The 21,418-nt window shown below is 46.4% G+C and overlaps 10 protein-coding genes across 10 annotated transcripts; 6 read left to right on the top strand and 4 right to left on the bottom strand.

Moving 5' to 3' along the window:
* Positions 1-848: 848 nt before the first annotated feature.
* BKA55DRAFT_723127 (uncharacterized protein) lies at positions 849-3,478 on the top strand (the record flags this gene model as incomplete). Its single annotated transcript, XM_046201042.1, has 7 exons — positions 849-1,499; positions 1,554-1,561; positions 1,870-2,460; positions 2,747-2,772; positions 2,817-2,933; positions 3,079-3,276; positions 3,467-3,478. The coding sequence occupies exons 1-7, from the start codon at positions 916-918 to the stop codon at positions 3,476-3,478; spliced, it is 1,536 nt and encodes a 511-aa protein (XP_046040759.1). The 5' UTR covers positions 849-915.
* Positions 3,479-3,911: 433 nt separating this feature from the next.
* On the bottom strand, positions 3,912-4,877 carry BKA55DRAFT_587446 (Alpha/Beta hydrolase protein). Its single transcript, XM_046194657.1, has one exon. The coding sequence runs from the start codon at positions 4,834-4,836 to the stop codon at positions 3,937-3,939; it is 900 nt and encodes a 299-aa protein (XP_046040758.1). The 5' UTR covers positions 4,837-4,877; the 3' UTR covers positions 3,912-3,936.
* A 326-nt stretch (positions 4,878-5,203) lies between these two features.
* On the bottom strand, positions 5,204-6,066 carry BKA55DRAFT_600453 (Pyruvate/Phosphoenolpyruvate kinase-like domain-containing protein; the record flags this gene model as incomplete). The annotated part of the gene is made up of 2 exons (XM_046196533.1): positions 5,204-5,457; positions 5,529-6,066. 2 exons carry the CDS (start codon positions 6,064-6,066, stop codon positions 5,204-5,206), a joined length of 792 nt encoding a protein of 263 aa, XP_046040757.1.
* Positions 6,067-6,564: 498 nt separating this feature from the next.
* BKA55DRAFT_531171 (pyridoxal phosphate-dependent transferase) lies at positions 6,565-8,003 on the top strand (the record flags this gene model as incomplete). Its single annotated transcript, XM_046189210.1, has 5 exons — positions 6,565-6,723; positions 6,785-7,275; positions 7,329-7,725; positions 7,779-7,884; positions 7,942-8,003. 5 exons carry the CDS (start codon positions 6,565-6,567, stop codon positions 8,001-8,003), a joined length of 1,215 nt encoding a protein of 404 aa, XP_046040756.1.
* Positions 8,004-8,923: 920 nt separating this feature from the next.
* On the top strand, positions 8,924-10,415 carry BKA55DRAFT_658016 (ribonuclease E inhibitor RraA/Dimethylmenaquinone methyltransferase). The gene has a single exon (XM_046197505.1). It carries the CDS (start codon positions 9,001-9,003, stop codon positions 10,369-10,371), a length of 1,371 nt encoding a protein of 456 aa, XP_046040755.1. The 5' UTR covers positions 8,924-9,000; the 3' UTR covers positions 10,372-10,415.
* On the bottom strand, positions 10,415-12,826 carry BKA55DRAFT_587442 (fungal-specific transcription factor domain-containing protein). Its single transcript, XM_046194656.1, has 5 exons — positions 12,648-12,826; positions 12,460-12,579; positions 11,747-12,389; positions 11,177-11,698; positions 10,415-11,075 (listed from the first exon to the last, which is right to left on the bottom strand). Exons 1-5 carry the CDS (start codon positions 12,725-12,727, stop codon positions 10,461-10,463), a joined length of 1,980 nt encoding a protein of 659 aa, XP_046040754.1. The 5' UTR covers positions 12,728-12,826; the 3' UTR covers positions 10,415-10,460.
* Positions 12,827-13,112: 286 nt separating this feature from the next.
* On the top strand, positions 13,113-17,784 carry BKA55DRAFT_668927 (uncharacterized protein; the record flags this gene model as incomplete). The annotated part of the gene is made up of 6 exons (XM_046197924.1): positions 13,113-13,732; positions 13,811-14,095; positions 14,136-14,343; positions 14,400-15,222; positions 15,275-17,284; positions 17,691-17,784. The coding sequence occupies exons 1-6, from the start codon at positions 13,379-13,381 to the stop codon at positions 17,782-17,784; spliced, it is 3,774 nt and encodes a 1,257-aa protein (XP_046040753.1). The 5' UTR covers positions 13,113-13,378.
* Positions 17,785-17,891: 107 nt separating this feature from the next.
* On the top strand, positions 17,892-18,591 carry BKA55DRAFT_600448 (uncharacterized protein; the record flags this gene model as incomplete). Its single annotated transcript, XM_046196532.1, has 3 exons — positions 17,892-18,031; positions 18,096-18,445; positions 18,515-18,591. The coding sequence occupies 3 exons, from the start codon at positions 17,892-17,894 to the stop codon at positions 18,589-18,591; spliced, it is 567 nt and encodes a 188-aa protein (XP_046040752.1).
* A 451-nt stretch (positions 18,592-19,042) lies between these two features.
* BKA55DRAFT_547366 (uncharacterized protein) lies at positions 19,043-20,047 on the bottom strand (the record flags this gene model as incomplete). Its single annotated transcript, XM_046191015.1, has 3 exons — positions 19,043-19,372; positions 19,540-19,576; positions 19,848-20,047. The coding sequence occupies 3 exons, from the start codon at positions 20,045-20,047 to the stop codon at positions 19,043-19,045; spliced, it is 567 nt and encodes a 188-aa protein (XP_046040751.1).
* Positions 20,048-20,490: 443 nt separating this feature from the next.
* Positions 20,491-21,042, top strand: BKA55DRAFT_531125 (uncharacterized protein; the record flags this gene model as incomplete). The annotated part of the gene is made up of 1 exon (XM_046189206.1): positions 20,491-21,042. A coding segment is annotated over one exon (552 nt), but the record flags the coding sequence as incomplete, so codon positions are not given.
* Between the last annotated feature and the right edge of the window lie 376 nt (positions 21,043-21,418).

Below are 21,418 nucleotides of genomic sequence, written 5' to 3'. Positions count from 1 at the left end.
ACAACCAACAACCAACAGAGCGTTGCATTAGCACAATTGATAGGTTGAATTCTGAAAATAGATGCAGACGCACGTTACCTGGTTCAGGAGGTGTTAAATAGAAGCTGAAAAAGCAAAAGCAAATTTTGCTTTGATTCAACAGAACTGAATATTCCGCCTGCAAAGAAACAAAAGGGACATTTCCTCTTCTAAGTTGTCATGACTGAGGCATCTTCTAAATTCATAACTAATTTAGAGTATATTTTCGGTCATTGTACTATGGGTAATAAGCTTAAATGGTAAAATGGGAAATTGGTTTTTCTCGGCAAGCCTTATAAGTTTAATCTGTTTCGCCGATGAAGTTTCTTCGTTATCCATCATTAAATAGGAAGTAAACAACACGACCCTTAATAGTTCCAGATCTTAGAATTGTACATAATCTGTCTGACTTGCAGCAGAACAATTATACAGTATCTAAGCAGGAAATAGGATTACTTTTAAATTTCAGTGCTCTTACTGGTACTACTCTGTAACAAGCCCCTGCAGCCACTGCGGCGATAAATAGCAAAAGGGGTTATGCTTGAGACTTTCTTTTTTGTACCTGTTGGTTGAGAAGTTCAGGCTGACCAACAACACAACTACTGTGGAGATCATTTTGAATAGCCCAATGGGATGTGAACCCGCGAGTTGGCCGAATCCTTAACCAGGCCGCCCAGCAAGTTTCGCACCCCTGAATTGTCTCTTTGCAAGACGCTAACGATGGAAAGCTCCACCTTTACCAGGGCCTGATATGTGAGTTCATGACTCTGATATGTCGGCTTTTGGGGTTTCTGTCCCTTAGAGAAGATCCAATTTATTCCCCATTCCACCTTTGCCTTCATCAGCTACAATACTCACAATATTCGCATACCAGTACCTCAAGCTGTAGACAATGCAATGTTATCTAGTCATGATGACACGAACAGCCCTTATCACGACACTTCTGGTCAGCACCAGGACATACACCAGATGAACGAGATTCCAACAACCAAACCCAGCATGTCGCCGAACAAGGCGGTGATCGCCCTTAATATACCCATTATAGACGGCAAGGACGAAGCTAACAAGCTGCTGACCGAAAGCTCTCATGAAGGCCAGGATGATAGAGAACCGTACACCAGTGCCCGAGAAGAGACTAGGACAAAGTTTGCATCACCGGTAAACAACATCTTTCTTAACTGGTGGCCTGAGACCGCCTGGTATGTTTTCAGTACTGCACTCATAGTTGCCCTTGCGGCTTTGCTCAAGGCTTATGACCAGAAACCGGCCCCTGAATGGGTTATGTCACTGAACACGGTTGTCGCTGCTGTTTCTACCACCTGTCGCGCTTCGATAGTAATTCCTGTTTCAGAAGGATTTTCTCAACTAAAATGGAATGCCTTTGCTCGATCCCAACGCCCGCTCAATGACCTGCAGACTTTCGACCAGGCAAGTCGCAGACCTTTTGGCTCTTTAGTATTGCTGTCCAAAGCAAGGGGAAGGTAAGTGTTCTCCTGATGTATAGCGTTAACAGCGTATCTAACGTCTCCGGGTAGACTGTTAGGTATAAGCACAGTTGCAGCCCTGATACTCATTTCCGGATTGGCAACATCCTCTCTTACGCAGGCAACCATTGCTTTTGGCCCTCCTTTGCGCAGAATGACAGACAACGCCATTGCGCACAAAGCCAATCCCATCAGTACAGATGATTGAGAGAAGATGAAGGGGTCCCTGATGAATATTGCATTTCAGCATTCTTCATCAGCGAACGACAACAGGAAAACCTCCAACTGAATCCAAGCTGCCCATCCTCTTGCCATTGGAACAAGTTTAGATCCATTGATATTTGTGATGTGCAACGAAACATCACAGATCGCCTTAAACTCGAACTTAAAGATCCAGATAACCTAGGCGACTTTGTTCAAACACAGCTCGTGGACCCAGATGAAGAAAATGAGTATTGGAGGGTCAAGTTACCCATGAAACTCGAAGATTTCAAGGTTGACGACGTCAGCTCCTACACCTGGGTCGTTGCCACTACGGGCTCTCCAACACTTGACGATTGGGCCAAGGGCATGGATTATCCCACTGCTTCCCTGTCCACGCAGCTTTTTATCTACAAGAAACTACCATATCCAACAAAGCAGAGGGTGAGATCGTACAAGGGAGCTATGAGCCCCTACAGAGCTGTTGCAGTTACTTGGTACTGGTGCATCAAGGAGTACGAGAGAAATGTTTCATCGGGGACTACACATATTAAAACTACAGAAACCGACTTTCGAGTGATTGATGGCCCATACAAGATGTCAGAAAGTATTTGGCAGTTCACTTTAGTGGACAATATTACATTAGAAAGGTTTCCTGTTACTGTTGGGCACTGGCTTCTTTCTTTAACTTGGAAGGTCGAGCCGTTTGACCGAGCCACTGACGGGTTGACGAGTCGCGCCACCGATCGAATAATAGGTAACAGGACATCAACAGAAGATGATCCATGGGACAACATGAAATGATCAGAACTTCTCAAACCAGACTAACAGCTCTTTCGCCACGGCGGTCGCATCAGGTCTCGCTGGCCTTCTTATGTCCTGTAGTTGGGTTATCCACCCTGAAGACCGCTGGTTTCAGGACATGACAAGCAGGGGACATGCATATCACGCCATGGCTGGAAATGGTCAATTTCCACATATTCAAGTGCTCGTTGAAGACCCACAAGCCATCTCACGGAAGTTAACCATGTAACCTTTCCTAGTCAGCAGACCCGAGTTCTTCACCCAGGTATCTCCCATGACATATAAAAGCTTTTCCACGTGAAGATCTAGTGTCATCTTGGTGGACCCGTGCTTGTCCTGGTTCTTTTTGACCGTTTCAGGTGGATACAATCCGACTTCCCTATCGAGCTGAATGGTGTCAAGAAAGGTCAGGCCAACGCAGGTGTGGTATGAGCCAACTTCAAGCGTACGTGCGCAGAGTGTCAACATGATATCAATCACACCGGCTGCGCCAGAGAGCATACCTGAAACAGGCAAAAGAGGGAGAGCAGATGTTCCCTAAGGGAATTCGTTATCTTTTCCAACGATATAGGAGCAACTAGAGGCTGAAAGCCGGGCGCTCAGCATAATAAACGTCCAGGCCGTAGCAGTTCCAATTCATATAAACGATGCCGTTTGTGTTGCGAGTCTCTCACCGCCTCAGCCACCTAAATCAGTTCAGGCTCTACGCGACGCCGTTCTGAAGCAAGTCAAAGCCACCAATCCGCTCCTTGAATTAGACACTGCGTCAGTAAGTGAGATCACTAAGGTAGTCAAGCTCAGCGGCCTACAGCCTTTCTTCCTTGAGTGGGAGGACCAATTTGAGGACTGGCAGAACAAGAGCATCAATTCTAAGCGCATTATGCTGAGCAACGTGGAGAAAGAGGCAAGTGAATACGTACTCCCTACAAGTATGAGAGTATATAATAACAACTATATAGGCAGTTATCTGACAAACAGATGTGCGTATATTAAACCCAAATGAGATCCTGGCAACATTTGATGCTGCAGGAGAACATAGCGATGAGCTTAAGAAGGCATACCATATCTATCTGGATAGGCCGTCTTCCTGTTACAATGGCGAAATTGACTTTATCAATGACTATAAATTCTTACTGCCGATACAGCGTCTCGAGAGATTCTTAAAGAAGGATTCACAAATTTCTATCTTTAGGTATTTGGTACACGAGGCTAATCCCTGGCAACCGTCAAGCGGAGCCCATCATGCAGTGGATCTGATCTTACTACTTGGAGGCTTCGATCTGAGCTTCTCGCGTGGTTTAGAGTTGAGTGGTTAGGCTATGTGTGACAGTTATTTTAACCCTAGAGAGAGAGGAAATATAGGAAGCAGAAGAAGTAATACATGGTAGTTAAAAGGAATATCAACTTCAACACTTCTATAAATTCAAGCTTAGATAATATGCGTTCTGTATCCATTGAAATACTCTACCCGGCTGACAAGCTGGGCGATTCGTTCCCACATCGCCACGGGGTTCGAATACATAACAAAATGACCACTATGAGGTATCTCAGCCAGCTCCACCCCCGCCTTCACCAACCTCGGCAGGTATGATAAGGAAGCATATTGCTCTCCAAACATATACATTCTTGGAAAGTCGAAATTCTCAAAGGCCTCCAAGAGTCTCCCGTTATCCGTGCAGTCCACCATAGACTCAAACGTAGGCCGAACTACAGCAGCTTGCACCTTGGAACGAAAACAAGCCGCATACAGCCCATTGCTATAAAGCGGTGATTGGCGTGTTCGCTTGATGAACTCATCAACAAATACTTCCGGGTCATCTGATGGGTAGTGGAGAACCTGCCGACTCAGAAAGCAGTCTTCTGGGGCGAGGTTTCCTTTGATATTGATAAAACTCAACACCGATGATGCCTGACGTTGAGCCAGTAGATTGGACACCAGGCCGCCCATCGAGTGTCCAACAAGGTGGTAGTGGGTGATGTTGAATTGCTCAAGCACTTGTTCTGCTATTGAGACAAGCAGGGGCATTGATAGCTGAGATAGATCGGACATTGTTGACTCTCCGCTACCGGGCGAATCGTAGGCCAAGAATGGCCGACCAGCAAATAGTGGATTGAGTGCAATATCAACATAGTCTTCCTTCGTACCTCCGAAGCCATGTAGGAAGAAAATTGGAACCAAAGGTCCGTCTCGACGAATGGTAGACAGGTTGAAAGAGAGATGGTTGATGCGAAGCTCTAATGTTTGCCGAATCAATTGCTGGGGGTCGGTTGCTTTTGTCATTGTTGATTCAAACGCTTTCGAAGTAGTTGGTAGTGAGCTCAAATTCATAAGTCGCTGAAGACTGCGTGATGCCGTAGTGTTGATCAAAGTTCTAACCCTTATATTCTGAACACTAACACAGCCCCAAAGTACGTATATCCACCATCCCCACTTCGGCAAGAAAATTTCTTACCGTGATGCGGCGTTGGCTCAAACACGCCGTCCCGGAGTCCCGGATCAAACTCAAAATCTAGCTCCTTTTATTGGTTATGAAGAAGGGCCCGTTGAAGTCACTTTCGATTTGTAACGAGTCTTCGTTTGCTGCTACGTGCATGCTGAATAATTCCTCGGCTAGAAGGGCTAGCGTATCTCGGCAGTTCTGCAAAACGAAGAACGCAGTTACAAGTGGTAGAAGAGTTTTACATAAATCCTGACTTTATTGCGGGGAGCGTGCAGCCTTCAGTTCAGCAAAATACCAATTCTGGATGGCCCGCACATCGTAGCCTAGAGCCACAGTATCGAATATCTCTAGATGCTTCCTAGCTGAAGCCCCATCATTTGATAGGCGGCCAATCCATTTGCCATGCTTCCTAGCTACTGCTATAATTTTCTCAATTGCGTCGACAAATTCAGGCTCATTGCCTTTTGCAGGGGCGTAACCTAGAATTGAAAGAGCAAGGTCGTTGGGACCTATGAAAAGCATATCTTGTTCAAACTTAGAAACGAGCTTGGATGAGTCAAGGGTGGCTGAAATTACTTACCAACACCGGGCACGGCGCATATAGCATCAACATTCTCAACACCCAACTTAGACTCAATTTGCAGACAAGTAAGAAGGGTCTCGTTGGCTGTGGCTATGTAGGTTGGGATGTCAACCCCAAACGCAAACCCAGGAAACGCTGAGCCTTGTCCCCTCAGACCTTGGGGAGGAAACTTGGCGTGTTGGACCACGTTCCTGGCATCTTCAGGCGTATTGATCATAGGAACAACAATGCCATGAGCACCAGCATCTAGAGCACGTTTGATCAAGTCCGCGTGGGTCATTCTTAGACGGACAAGTGGAGAGACTCCTTGGGAAGAGATAGCGGTAACTGCATTATGCATAGAATCATCGCTGATATGCCCATGCTCACAGTCGATAATCACACCATCGAGGCCAGTGGAAGCTACCAGCTGAGCTGTGCGAGCGGACGGGAGACCGAGAAAGGTCATGATTGGTCCAGAATTAGCGCGGAGAGCGTTGAGGAGCCGTAACTGCGGGTTTTGGATAGTGGTCGTAAGAGCTGAGGTATGCCACATCATGAGAGATGTTTCAGAACGAGATTGACGACGGCGAAGTATAATTAGATAATAATGGACTGCTAATGGTGACGAAATACGCAAAAAGCTACAGTTGACAAGTAAAATATGTAAATAAATCACGGTCCAATCTAGGAGATATACTATTCCGAAAAGAACGAATCGGCAAAACTCCTCATGACCGACTTCATACTCATGACTTGACCTATAGTCGGGCAAGAAGCCAACTTCCACTTGGATCGCGTCTGATGTTTTTATTCGGCAGTTTCTAGTGACTGGCCAGTCTTGCCTCTCACTCGGTGACCTACTTATCGCCGGGTCTCTGACCGGCATCCTTCAGTCTTGCCGGCGAGGCCGACGTCGGCTCCATTCAAAATCCACCCATTTGCTCTATAAGTCAATATCGTACCTGTCAACTTTATCTCTAACTCCTCTGTCCTAGACAGATGACGATTATCACCGTTGGAGAAACAAGATCAAGAAAACAGTTTGAACGACATGTCGTACCTTGCCGATATTCCACCCGCCCAGCCGGACGCGGCCTTTTCGCTCATAGCCAACTTCAAAGCGGACACGACCGAGCACAAGGTTGACTTGTGTCCAGGATTCTATCGCGATGATAACGCAGAACCATGGGTTCTACCATCTGTCGCCCAGGTACAGCATGACAAGATAAAATTAATCTACGTATCGAATACTGACTGAAAATGCCCTACAGGCAAAAGAACAGATACATGCAGATCCAAGTCTCAACCATGAACATCTGCCTCTTGCTGGTCATACAGGGTTGCTTCTTGGCTCGCAGAAGCTGATTTTTGGCAAAAGCCGAGACCTAAAGCGTGTGGCTTCAATACAGACAGTCTCCGGCACGGGAGCAAACCATATCGCCGCTCTGTTCCTCGCAACCAAACTCAAACCTAAAAGGGTGTGGATCTCAAACCCAAGTTGGATCAACCACACAGAAATATGGAAACTTGTTGGCCCAGACATTGAACAGCGACTTTACCCGTATTATGATACAGCACATCACAGAGTGGATTTTGAGGCCATGACACGAACCTTGCGCAAGGAGGCATGTGATGGAGACGTCATTATACTACACGCATGCGCTCACAATCCCACTGGAGCAGATCTCACCAGTCAGCAATGGGAGACTATCGCAGAAATTTGTAAGGAATCTGGTTTATTCCCGGTCTTTGATGTGGCTTAGTGAGTCTTCTATACTGCCATTAAAGAATGTTCTGGATCTAACCTCCTTGCAGTCAGGGCTTTGCGTCTGGAGACCTGGATCAAGACGCTTCCGCGATAACTCACTTCTATGATAGATCAGACCTAGAGTTCGCAGTGGCGCAGTCCTTCTCAAAGAACTTCGGCTTATATGGAGAGCGTGTAGGGGTTCTCCACATGGTCGTACTCAAGACGGAGACTGCGGCAAAGGTCATCCCTTTACTAACCCAGCTGTCGCGGGCTGAGATAACTTCTTGTCCTTCATACGGCGCAAGAATTGTAGCTAAAGTTCTGAGTAACGCGACTCTCTTCGACCAATGGCTACAGGACCTGGTGACGATGAGTGAACGGATGAAAAGCATGCGCAAAGCTTTGTATCAAGGACTGCAACGTAGATCAGTCAGGGGATCATGGGAGCACTTGCTTACAGACGTATGAATGCCTGCCTCAGTTATCTTGTGTAATTTAACTAACAAACTTTATAGATCGGCATGTTTTCTATGATGGGACTCACCCGTGATCAGGTCAATGAGCTCAGAACGAGCCATCATATCTACCTCCTTCCCTCTGGCAGGTTGTCCGTGACCGGATGTAAGCCATACATTCAAGTCTTTCTGATAAAATCCGTCAGCTAATGAGTTTTTAAAGTAACAAGCAATAATGTAGATATTGTTGCAGAGAGTTTCCTTGCTGTGCTAGGCACAAATTAGCCTTAAAGTTTATAATAGTAAGGTTTAGATTAGGAAGCAACTTGGGTTTGTGTAAGGTTTTAGAATGGTTAAATTCTTTCTTTAGCTATATTTGGACTGCCTGATTAATCTAGTAGATAGAAATACTAGAATTTTAGCTAAGATTATTAAAAGGCCTCTTTACCTATAGTATTCATACCAGCTCGCGTATTGCCATTAACAACTATATCTATTATCTTATTTACTTTATAGAATTTTAGGATTACTTAATATAATAAATTATTTAAGTATATATTACTCCTCTTACTATAGGTTTTAGTAATGGAGTATAATAGCTATAAGGTTATAATAGCATAACAGAAATTAAATTACTTATTAAGCCTAAAATAGTAAAACTATTAGTTTAATGCTCCTTAAGATATGGCTTAGAAGACTGAAAAGGTACATATTAAGGAACCTAGCTTGAATTAGGACGAACTTATAGCGATTTATTGTTTAAGATACTAATATTTAAGTTAAAAAGCTCGATGTCCTCTTATGAGGTTGAGAGCAAGGGGAAAAAACCCTATAGCAATACTATATTATACGAATCGCAGACTAGTCACAACGAGCATTCCAGCTTGGATTGAAAAAGTCTTGGTCTCCTCAATTGAAGACTAGATTGCTGACGCCGCAGGGCATCTCGTCACCAAGTGTTGCCCGGCACGTGGTGGGACTGAGCTTGGCGAAAGAATTGAACGCCGACCCAATCGGCATCCTGTATTTTGACCCTTATGGAGCTCAAGCTTGGCGAAAGAACTGAACGCCGATCCAATCGGCGTCTACTATTTTCGCCCTTATGGACATCAAGCTTGTGAAGGCGGAATCGGCATCAATCTTCTTTACTGGCGTAGAAGGTCTTCATGTATCCATGTTAAAAAGGTCATGCCAAACACGTAGTGATTTACCATTGTCTTCTAAATCCATCGTTCTAGACTTCCTTATTATCTTTATACGGCAACTATTCTAGTACATTAAAATGTCGGACACTACCCTTGATCGGCTTTCAGCACTAGATACCAATACGGTATCCGACGCCTTAGACTTTCTTGGTCTCCCAGGAGCCACGAATGGTCTTCGACCTCTCTGGGACTGTCCCAAAATCGTCGGCCGCGCCAGCACCGTCCAACTGGGGCCCAAGAAAGAGGATGCTCCAGCTACGACACATCTGATCACACCGGTGATTGATGCTGTAGCAACAAGCGACCGCATCCTTGTTATCGCTGGCGGTGTAGAAGGGATCTCTTCCTGGGGTGACATCATCGCCAACGCCGCCAAGGTCAAGCAAATCCGTGGATCTATCATCGATGGCATGAGTCGTGACATTGATGGAAGTCGGGACATCCGCTATCCTGTCTTTGGTCGCGGTGTGACCATGATCAGTGCACGCAATAGGTTGGTTCAGATCAGTTCTGGCGTGCAGGTTGAGATACGAGGTGTTAAGGTGGACGAGAACGACTATGTGATTGCCGATAATTGCGGCACGGTTTTCATACCAGCTGATCGTATTGGAGAGGTCCTGGAACTGGGCGAGCGCATCGATCGTCGCCAGAATGGAATGGTTCAAGAAGTGCAAACCGGCCGCTCTGTGGCAGAAGTCATGCATGACAAGCAATTTGAAGCCATTGGATCCTCGGCTACTCCCTATAGGCCGGCAAGGCCTGACAAGCCTCAAAATCCCAAGGAGACTACTCCAGAAGACCAAGAACTGGTCGGTCTATTCGCTGATTCCGACACCGCGGGAGTTTCAGACGCCCTCGACAAGCTTGGTATCCCAGGACAGGCATTCAACATCATGCCCCTAACAAACTACAACAAGACCACAGTCGGACCCGCTTTCACAGTTCGTTACGCACCTGCCAGTAACCCTCCCGGCAGTGTGGGTGATTTCATCGACGACGTGGCCGTCGGCGATGTCGTTGTAATTGATAATGGTGGCCGCACAGACTGCACTGTTTGGGGAGATATAATGACGCAGTATGCCGGCCTGCGTGGTGTTGCAGGAACCGTCATCAATGGTGTGTGCCGTGATGTTGACCGTGCTATCAGTGACAATTACCCAATTTTCTCCTGCGGACGCTGGATGCGGACGGGCAAGGATCGAGTCCAGGTTGAAGGTGTCAACGAGTCGATTGGCGTCGGTAAAGTACGTGTCAGCCCGCGAGACATTGTTGTAGCGGATGCAAACGGCGTTGTAATTGTGCCACGAGACAGAGCTCGTGAGGTGGCTGCAATTGCGAGTCGTATCGAGAAGAGTGAGCAAGGTATCAGGGAATTGATATGCAAGGGGTCCACTATCGCCGAGGCGAGAGAGAAGCTTGGCTATCACACTTTACAGCGTAAGGAATAGATATGAAGACTCGTTAAACACGGTCATTTATCGACTCAACAGTCTAGGATAAAAAAATACTCTATATGTATAAGCTCATCAGTCCTGCACTATTCCTGCCAGCATATCTGTTGAAGCGCATTGTCGTAGATCCAGTCGTCGAGAAATGAAAGGTTCAAAGGTGAGCCATCCGCAGCATGAATGCCAAGCTCTGTGTTGTGTAAAACAGGGGCTTCCAATGGTTGGTTGGCCATAGCGGATTGGAAGATTTCTGCTGAGCCAAGGTCTTGGGTCGTGGGCAAAGCATTTGGTTGACAATAGGTTGAACGCCATGTCTCTAGAGTTATCTGTATCTCCTTGATATGAGAATAGAACTCCATAGCTGCAGGATTTCCATTCTGCTCTAGCTGCTGTAGAAAGCCTGCTGTAATATCGAACTCGTCTCTATCGTTCGTCGAGGTATCCAGACCAAGTGTGCTTGCTATTGCGAGGATCACTGTAGCCGAGAAAAGATGTTGCACGTAAGAGTAGTCAAAGATGTGGAATTCGCCATTGACCCAGCACCGTAGCAACAGCTGGCAGGACTGTCGAGCAGTGCTGATGCACGCATTTGCCACATCGCGAGCTGCATCTGGAAGAGAGTTATCTTTCGACGCCGTAGTAACCTCGTCGACGTGTCGACGAAAGCAGAAGAGGAGGACAGGCCTCGTTGCTAAAATAAATAACTACAAGTGTTAGTAAACGTGTGTGTGTAGATGAGACATATATGCGCAGGTGTGTAGTATATGTTGCTAAATTGAGCTAGGGGAATCCACAAAGAGCTTACCTGGTTGAACGATACCTTCAATCTAGAAATAATAGACTTGGAGTGATTCTGAGTCTCATCGGTGCGACTGAAGTCAAGCTTCATCTGCTCAGGTAATTCCTCCTTCCAGTGATCGAGCTCCTCTTGAATCCTTGCAACTCTTTGAAGAAATGTACCACGCTGAGGCGTCCGGACATAGAGAGATCTCGAGATGTTCCCTGCGATCTTGGCAAGGCGCACCACAGCCAAAAAGTAGGAGTGGTCGCCAAAGTCTTCTGAGGTGAGAGCAGGGCTATTGGAGGGTAGATCCACCGAGATATCGTCGTCCGATATGAGTGGCGGAAGACCAATCTTTGACGATAACAGACGATCGAGGATATAAACTGACCACCACACCCGGATACGATGTTCCCGAAGTTCAGGATCTGGAACATAGGCGTCGCCAATGTTGAGATGGAGGCCCATCACGGTCGCAAGGCGCAAGGCTGAGCCCACCAGTGTACACGCAGAATGTCGGCGGTTTGCTTCCAGCGAATACAGAGTCTGCCCTATCAGCCATCGCGACGGAACATGAACCATGAGATAACCTACTAGAATCAAAATCGTCTCGATCACGTCGAGCTGTGGCCTTTCGTTGATCATACGAATAGTATCGCTGGCGACTGCAAAGTAGGCCAAGCCTGGGAGTCCTTTGCTAGAACTCAGACATTTACTTGAACGTAGCTCGCCAAGTGCAAACAAGGCCCACATCTTGGCTTTCGCAATTGGACTAACGCCGACGTTGCTTGGGTCTGAACAGACGGTGTTCAGCGCCGAGAGCATCTCGCTGCGCCGGACTACGTGATAGCTATGCCAGAGAAACTGTAGCGCTGTCTGGACCAAAAGCCTGGCACGCGGCGGCGTCGGCCAGGCTGGGTTCATCGTTGCCAGGAGGCGTAGAGCATCGTCGGAAGCGAACTGAGTGCGAGGAATATGACTTGGTGTTTGGGAAGAAAAGGCAAATTGGCGGAAGCGAGTCGCAAACGCGGCATCGGAAATCTCACCTATCCAGATGGGGGTGTCAGATGTTCTAGTGTGGGCGAACCAGTCGATTTCTTCTAGTATCTGCTCTCCAGAAGTATCTGGATGGTCGTCAGATATCAGAGTAAGACTGTCTGCATTTTGGGTTTGTGGTGACTCAGATTGGGTCCGGGCCCGCAGTTCCTCATTTTCTCGAAAGAGGCGGTCAAGGAGACTATTTAATGTCAGTTTCATTGACTGAGAAGAAGAAGCATATAGCAAGTCAGCGACAGAGATAATACTACCTTTGGGGTACCTTGATCTGGCGATCTCGCGTCGGATAGACGCATTCAGATGCCCGAGTACAATTATTACACGGTCTACCTCCAGAGCATTTGATCTTTCGGTTATGACAAGGGCGACACCTAGATGTGAGGATAACAGAAACAGATTAGCTAAGGGCATAACATCTTTGTGGCTATGTGCATCTTACGCGATGGATTTCTGCTGGGGTAAGTTAGAGGGAGTGGATTGATATCGTCGTTTATTACTGCGGCTGGTGGATGATGACATTTTCTAGCCGGCTAGAATAATAAATATAAATTTAATTGAGGTAACTTGAGAAAGATATAAGATATTAATAGAATAAGTGGCAAATATGAAAAAGAGGAGATGGATGGATTTTTATTATCGGGGAATGGTTAATCTTGCCGCTTCTATCTACCTAATAATTATAAGTCTAGTAGTAATTTTAGGTAAAGTACTAATTGGGCACAGCCTCTAATTAGCCAGTTAAAGCGGGACTAACGTGGCTAAAATACTAAGTTATGTACTAAATTAGATATTAACTTTCACCTTTTAGTGGGAAGTTTGCCATTAAGCGACTTAAACGGCGTATAACCTGGTTAAATTACAGTCATCGCAGTCCCTCGTAGTATAACACTTAGTAATAACAATAACTACGAGCTCGCCGTGCGTGGTTAGACTTTTTGCATGTGATTATAACATGTCCTAAATCCGACTTGGCAATCTGGCTTTGTAAGCCTATCGAGCTCAACCAACAGCTAATATGATTAACCCCGCATATACATAAAGGGCGGAAGTAATAAATACCTCATACCTTCTAAAGTAACAACCAGCTATCTAGGTTACAGTATCTTTCTATCGGCTCATCCTCTTACTACCACTCCTGTCCTCAAGTACCCTGACCCTGGACTCACAGCAATGTCATCTCCAAGCGATTATACTGTTGGTTGGATCTGCGCTCTCACGATTGAAGGCGTTGCTGCTACGGCTTTTCTTGATCAGAAGCTAGAGGCACCGGCATCTCAGGCTAAGAACGATGCTAACAACTACAAATATGGGAAGGTTAAAGACCACAATGTTGTTATTGCCGTACTTCCTAAAGGAGAATACGGGAATAGCCCAGCAACCAGAGTGGCAAATGACTTGAGTCGCAGCTTTCCTAATATACGTATCGGCCTTCTGGTGGGAGTTGGCGGTGGTGCACCAAGCCCCAAGCATGATATACGGCTTGGGGATGTTGTAGTCAGTATCCCAAAAGGGGGACAGAGCGGTGTATTTCAGTACGACTATGGAAAGGCCATACAAGACGAGAATTTTAACCTCACCCGGATACTTGATCAACCTCCTTAGTTGCTACGTACAGCAGTTGCATCACTTGAAATCGATCACATGATGGATGGCAATGGTCTTGAAAGTATGATCACCGAAGTCTTGGACCAGAATCCAAGACTCATGGAACAATTTGGACGGCCACCGAATAGCACAGATATCCTGTTCCAACCTACCTTCAAACACAGCAAAGGTGATTCATGCAGGCTTTGCAAACCAACCCCGGACAACGTTATAGAACGTGAGCCACGAAAGAACGAGAAATCATTGATTCACTTCGGCACTATTGCATCGGCCAACACTTTGGTAAAGGATGCGTTGTTCCCGTGACGACCTAACCTCCAAGAATGATGTTTTGTGCTTTGAAATGGAGGCGGCAGGACTTATGAATGGGTTCCCATGTCTGGTTATTCGCGGCATCTGTGACTACTCCGATAGTCATAAGAATAAACTATGGCAAGGTTCCGCGGCCATGGCAGCAGCGGCATATGCGAAACAAATCACCAGCCTCATCCGTCATGAAGAACTGGCACAAGAAACAAAACTATGCGAAAGTTAGTCAGATAATCAGGTGCTCGTAGTGAGATAACCTCTAACAATAATCAACTAGTTCAAACTCAAATCAATGAAATTGCGAGAACAGCAGAAGACGTACGGTCGCAGCAAGAGAAGGAAGAACAATTTGAGATCTTGACCTGGCTTTCGCAAGCAGATTTTGGACAGCAACAAAGTGAAAATTTGCGAAAGTGGCAACAAGGCACTCTTCAGTGGCTTCTCGAGTCTCATCAGTATCAGAAGTGGATCCGAGAGAAAGGAGAGATACTATTTTGCCCTGGTATCCCCGGGGCTGGAAAGACTGTCGCTACATCAGCAGTCATTCAGGACCTTACTCAACGTTTTCCAGGAGGCACAGACATTGGAATAGCATTCATTTACTGCAGCTATACAGAGAGGAACAATCAGCATACAACTGGCCTTTTAGCAAGTATCCTGAAACAGCTTTGTCAATTTCGAAATGCGATCCCCGATGATTTGAAAGAACTTTACATCGAGCATCGAAAGCAAGGTACTAGGCTACAGTACAAACAGATTGTTAGAGTCTTGAAGTCACAATTTGGAGTTTACTTGCGTGTCATGGTCGTGGTAGACGCGCTGGACGAGTGGCAGCGCCCTCCGGATGATGCTTTCAACATATTGGACGAGTTGCTCAGTCTGCACAATGAGAGTCGCATTAATCATTTTGTGACCTCTCGTTTCGTCCCGACAATCTCGAACAGGTTTCAGAATTATCCGTCTCTCCCTATCCTAGCGTCGCAGAGTGATATTTCCGAATACATCAGCAACTACAATTGGTCATCATCAAGCCTCGTCTATGAGAACCCAGGTTTACAAGAACAAATCAAATCTTATATTTCTCAAGCATCAGAGGGGATGTGAGTGTATAGATTCTCATATAACTGTAATCGTACTAACCTTATGAGTAAGGTTCCTATTAGCTCAATTCTATCTTCGTTCGTTGGAAGACAAAACCACACCAAGGGAGTTGACGGATGCCTTGAAGCTGTATCAAGATCGAGCTGATCGTAAAGAGAATGATCAGAACTTCGACATGCTGGCAGAAGCATACGATGAGGTGATGGATCGAATCAACCGGCGGAACGCAAACTTCAGACGCAGAGCCCACCAAGTTTTGTCTTGGGTATGTTACGCAGAGAGGCAGCTCTATGTGAAAGAGCTCCAAGCTGCCATAGCTGTAAAGGAAAACCAGGTCGAAGTTGACGAGCTAGATTTATGCCCCATTAATCTTTTACTTTCGGCATGTTGCGGCATAGTTGTGATCAGCGAGGCATCCGAGACCGTTCAGCTGGTTCATTACACAGCACAGGACTACTTCCTCGACAGAAAGGGACAGTGGTTCCCACATGGGCAATCTTACCTTGCTAAGCAATGTATAAACTACCTTTCATTACAGAAATTCCAGGATGACCTGCCCGACCCAGTAAATGATGTTGTCCAGATATGGACTAAGGACCCTCTTGACCGGATTGCACTCTTTCAGTATGCTGCACTGAATTGGGGACATCATGTACGTAACGCCGAGGATACCCCTAAGGCCATTGCCCCAATTGGAGAGACAGACGTCTCCCGCGCCACCATTACACTTTCAGAGGTTGATCAAGCCGTCCTGAACTTCCTCAGCTGCAAAGATAAGATCAATCTGGCACTGAGTATACACCTTTACACCATTCAAGACAGCACTCTCGTGGGAGAAGACTTCAAGGCCAACGCATTGCACATGGCTGCGTTTTTTGGACTTGATCGAGTAATTCCATCGCTCTTGACTGGGGTTAAGATTAATTCACAAGATAGCAATCGACGAACTGCTCTGGGCTGGGCGTCGAAGGCTGGCTGGATTACTACTGTTCACTTACTGTTATCATTGAATGCTGATGTCGACGCCCTGGATTTCTATGGACGCACACCTCTGTTTGAAGCTACCGAGTCCAATCATTTCGAAATCGTAAATCTACTCATTGAGAGAGGCGCTGATATACATGTGGTGGCATTCAATGGAAATACAGCTCTACACTATGCTGCGGAGTCAAATCGAGGCAAAATCGCCCATCTACTGCTAGACAAAGGCGCAAAGTTCGACATATCGAACATGTTTGGACAGGTTCCTATCAACATAGCAGTGCGAAATGGCAGTCGGTCAGTTTACAATCGATTGTTCAAGATGGGTGTCAACCCCAGATCTTGTGGTGTTGACGGGCGAACGATCCTGATGGAGGCAGCGATGGCCAAGAATGAGGATCTCGTCAAAGAGCTTCTCAAACAAGGAGTCAATTTAAACTCTCAAGATTATCAAAATCGAACTGCCCTTATGGAGGCATGCCGAGCAGGTAATCAAAAGATTGTCGAGGTCCTTCTACAGCATGACGCCAAGCCGGATATTCAAGATTGTAAAGGCCCGACTGCCCTGATGAAAGCGAGCCATCAAGGAGATGAAAGCATAACTGCACTACTGCTTAAGAAAGGAGCAAATCAACACATAGTGGATCATGATGGCAGTACTACCCTAATGCATGCCTGCGAAAGGGGCAGTGGCCGCATTGTCAGGCTGCTGCTGCAGAATGGGGCAGACCCAGAGGTCGTTAGCCACTCTGGCCTCACGGCACTGGAGTGTGCAATTATAGGATTTGATGAACTGAGCATTAAACTCCTTCTCGAGCACGGTGGACATATGGATGTTGTCTCACAGCTATTTGAGGGCGAGTCACCGAAACTAAGCGACCATGGGGCCGCCCTATTTGAAGCATTTGAAGAAGGTTGTAGCAGTGAAGTCCTACAACTACTGATGGAAAGAGGACAATCAAAGTCTCCAGGATGGCACAATGGCCTGCCCTTTTTGAAAGCATTGGAGGACGGGCATGAGATAATTATCCCGCTGATGCGAGATTCCGGTGTTGATCTCATCAACTGTAGCAAGGAGACGTTAGAGAAATTGATTTCAGAAGCGTCAAGGACAGGGGATGAAGACATAGTTCAGTGGCTGGCTGAATGGAGTGGGCATTCATGTCAACTATAAAGACAAAGTCTAAAGAGCGCCGCTCATGGTGGCATTAAGAGGAGTTTAGAGTAATATTATAAACCTACTTTGCCTAACGTCTTATTGCGGACTTTCGGCGGATATCACTATTATAGCCGCACGCTACATATCCGCATATCAGCCGCGTCGATACCCTAACAAGACATTAGATAGACCACTGCGCAGATATCTGTCCTGGAGATGCCTAGGTGGTACAATCTCTGATGGCTCATGATGTGTGATTGATTATTTTCCTCTGGCATTGTATACATAGCCAGGTAATAATGCGATCCGCTTACTGCCTGGCAATAGCGGCTTTAATTATTGGCTTGAGGTTGAGAGTTGCGGCGTTAAAGCGGAGAACTTTGTGCATGTAGTAACTTGGGTTTTATTTGCAGGCTGGTAAGTAAAATGGAAAATAATAAATTAAACTTCACTATTAATGTCAATATTTCTCTAATCAGAATGATATCTTAAGAACTGCGCTTATCAGATCATCCCAGGTCGTTCATTATGGCTGACTGCTGTGTTAAAGGCTTTCGGTGGGACGCAACGCCCAAGTGTAGAAATGACAAAGTTGCCGGAATCGATTGCTCCGTCTTGGCGGACTATTATGCTGAGGAGGTGGGAGCTACCGTTCTGATACCTGACTTGTAAGTGACCTGAACTGCAGAAGCTAAATGAAAGAATTTTCTGACCAAACTGGCTCGACTCTAGCTTTGGTGGTGAGATTCTTGCAGCTGACATCATACTGAACGACATGCGATGCGCTGAGCTCGATCTTCCAACATTCTTGGCGCGAAACAGTAAGGCTGTGAGAGGGCCTGAGATCATTAAAACTGCAGAGGTACTCAAAGCTTCGTATCGCCGGTTCGGAGTCTTCGGCTTCTGCATCGGAGGATGGGGAGCGTTTCATATTGGAGCCAAAGATAAACAACTCGCCGACTGCATCTCGGTGGCACACCCAACGATGGTCGAGAAGACCGAGATTGACGGTTTGGCCGTTCCAGTTCAAATCATCGCTCCTGAGATGGACCCGATGTTCACAGAGGAGCTGAAAGAGTACAGTAATCGGGTCATCCTAGTACTTTCCTGGGCTTGAGCATGGCTTTGCTATTCGCGGAAACCTCAATAAGCTAGGAGAAGGGGGATGGAAAGAGCCAAGAATGCAGCGGTCTACTGGTTCCGAGAATGGCTACTGGAAAATGAATAGATGTACATGAGCCAGAACTTATAGCAGCATTGGTATTTCTAATAGATAATTGCTATATATCTTCTCACTTTCAATCTTGAAGATAGGGCTGTGCTATTTAATTCTTCTGACTCAAAACGGGCTATTGCCGTGGGGGCTGGAAGCGGAAAATACCAAGATAACTGCTAATCTTCTACCTAGTCCGAGGGCATAAGCCAGATCGGCAGTAAGGAGATATACAGTAATACATCACCTGGTGCGGACGTGGCGTTCGCTTGCGTGTTCGTAGACTCAAGTCTTCTCGTCCCTGACACAACTATAATATCTTATACGTGGTGCTTTTTTTCAAGACCACAATTTATGTCATTCAAAGTTTTGCGGCTCGGTGGTTTCTGGTAAGTTTTCGAACTGACAAATAAATGGCATCAGAGGCCATTGTAACATATCGCCAGGATTTATAGACCAGAATTAGTCATTGAGTCCCTGGAGATGGTCGGCCTCTAGAACTGCTACAATTCCGTCGCTCTCTGTGAGCCCAATATCTTGTTCCAGGGGTTATTGGATGCTTCGATAAGGGAGCCCTGCCCGAATGACCCTCCATGTGGTATGGGCTCAGTGCCTGGTTAAGACAAACGTCGCACAGATTTGGTTGACTCTGAGAGACGGCGTGGCGGGTAATTGAGGCCTTCTCCCAGTTGTCACCCGGAGGATTTCCACTTCGTGATAGACTTCCAGCAGCATCCTTCAGAAGCTTTATAGATTTCCTAGCGACACTACTCAGTTCTTTATAGTTTGAAAGGCACTGTAGACATTGTTCAAGGAATGTTGTAGGCAGTTGTTCAAATGAACTGCCATCGCCAAAGTTGCACAGCTGGGCTGGAAGTATAATGCTGGCCGAGCAGTGTAAATCTATAGCATCTATAGCCCGAGATGAGAAGATATACCGATGAGTGTGAGACAGCCACTTACAGCGTACGTTGTACCACCACGCCGGGCACCCTGTGAACTGAGTGTCCGAATTCAAAAATGTGATCAACCCTTAAGCAGAAAGCACGCAATGGGAAGCTATGCCGGAGACCACCAGGTCCTATCGCTGGACTTCGGGACTGAGATATTGAGCGTCAGGCATTCTGTGTCGGAATGAGGCCGAAGACGGAAACGCAGTGAATGTTGTATGAGTGTGTGCTCCCATTCTCACCCATTTGAGGGGCTCATAGGTATCGGTCTAGAATGAGGGACTGAGTCGCAGGGTATAAATAGTGTGAAGTTGTACCTACCCATATGTTGTAGCATCTAGTCTACTACCAGGTACTGAAGAATACTGCTTCAGTTCGCCTCGTAAGAACCTATGTTCAAGGGTTGCATATTGAATCCCCAAATATTGAGTCACTTCTGGTAGCCTACTGATACCTTGAATACAACCGATAGAGGGATGCTCGACCGGGTGCCTCGTGAGTTCTTGGTCGATTTCTGACATTGTAGTTCTAGTAAAGGATTTCCCTTCAGAAGACTGTTGTGAGACGCCTTGGAAAAGAGCTATCAGGTCAATATGTAGCTATGTAGCTTATGGGCATAAAAATGGATGACTGCCTGGCCAACAGTGCCAACCCGTAAAGCACTGTCGAAGTCGGGGATATACCCACTATTCCGGAGAACGTCGGCCAAAGCCCCCTTTGCTTCTCACAGAGAATCAATTATTGTCTAATGATTGGACCTTGTTATGATAATGGCGGCAACAGGTCGGTGGTGAGAACCGGCATAACACACGCAAAAAGTACATTCTGGTGACAGTTGTCCATTGGCCCGTGTTCACTTATTGCATGGCTGGCGAGGTATAAAAGTGTACGAGAGTCTATAATACACTGTAGAGATTCATTCTTTACGGACATCAGAGACTATTACGTGGTTGATCTCATTTGAGAAAACGCAAACCTGGTCATCGTGCAAGACCCCGGCCACGGAGTGATCAGCAGCAAACACACCGCGTCTGAAATCTATCACATTGCCTTCACTCTCAACAGTCTGGCCGATTTAGTGAAGAGCTACGAGCAAAAAACGGCCAAGGGCATTGAGCCGCATTGGCCAGTCAATCATGGGATGAGCACGAGCATGTACTATTTTGATCCTGATGGCAACGAGATTAAACTTCAGGTTGACAACTTCGCCACGGCCGAGGAAGCTCATCAGTTCATGGTAACGTCTGAATACGCCCAGAACCCAATTGGTGTGGAAATTCATATAGAAGAGTTTACTTGGAGGGTAAAGAGTGGAGAAGATGAGGCGAGCATCAAGAAGCGGCCAGTTATTGGACAAGGGCAATCCAGATGGGAGAACTCGATCTACTTCAAAGCTCCGGAGTTGGTACAGAACTGGATAGTTCCTAGCAATATAGTCGTTACAGCAAGTCGCTTGGGTCTAGAGGATGACAAGTCACCGTCCTGTCTAGCTTTAAGATGCAGCTGTAAGCCGTAAACCAGGGAGGTCTGGATACATACTGGTTATCTGCCTTTAAGATAGCATAATTAATCGCGAAGAGTCCTATAAATGCTTGTAGTGATAATTGCTGTTCCGTGACGCCACGTGATTGTCTGCATCAGAAGCTTCAATGACGAGAGGAACATCTTGAAGTTGTTTCTGCCGGTCTTTCTGTCTACGTATAGGCCTACCTTAGTATCTGCAGCGTGAACAGTCCACCTTTCTTTCATTCAACTTGTCTGCGCAGTATGGTAACTTCTGGCCCCGCCTGCACCCTGACAGGATAATGTTCGATACTCGTCTGTCTCGGTACCCCGCCTTTACACCTTGCAACACACTGCTGCTTGAGTCCCGCGTTTACATCCGCAACTGC

This window comes from Fusarium redolens (assembly GCF_020744475.1).
Source record: "Fusarium redolens strain MPI-CAGE-AT-0023 chromosome Unknown BKA55scaffold_44, whole genome shotgun sequence".
NCBI lineage: Eukaryota > Fungi > Ascomycota > Sordariomycetes > Hypocreales > Nectriaceae > Fusarium > Fusarium redolens.
Note: the sequence above shows the minus strand (reverse complement) of the source record. Positions and strands in the feature narration are given on the sequence as shown.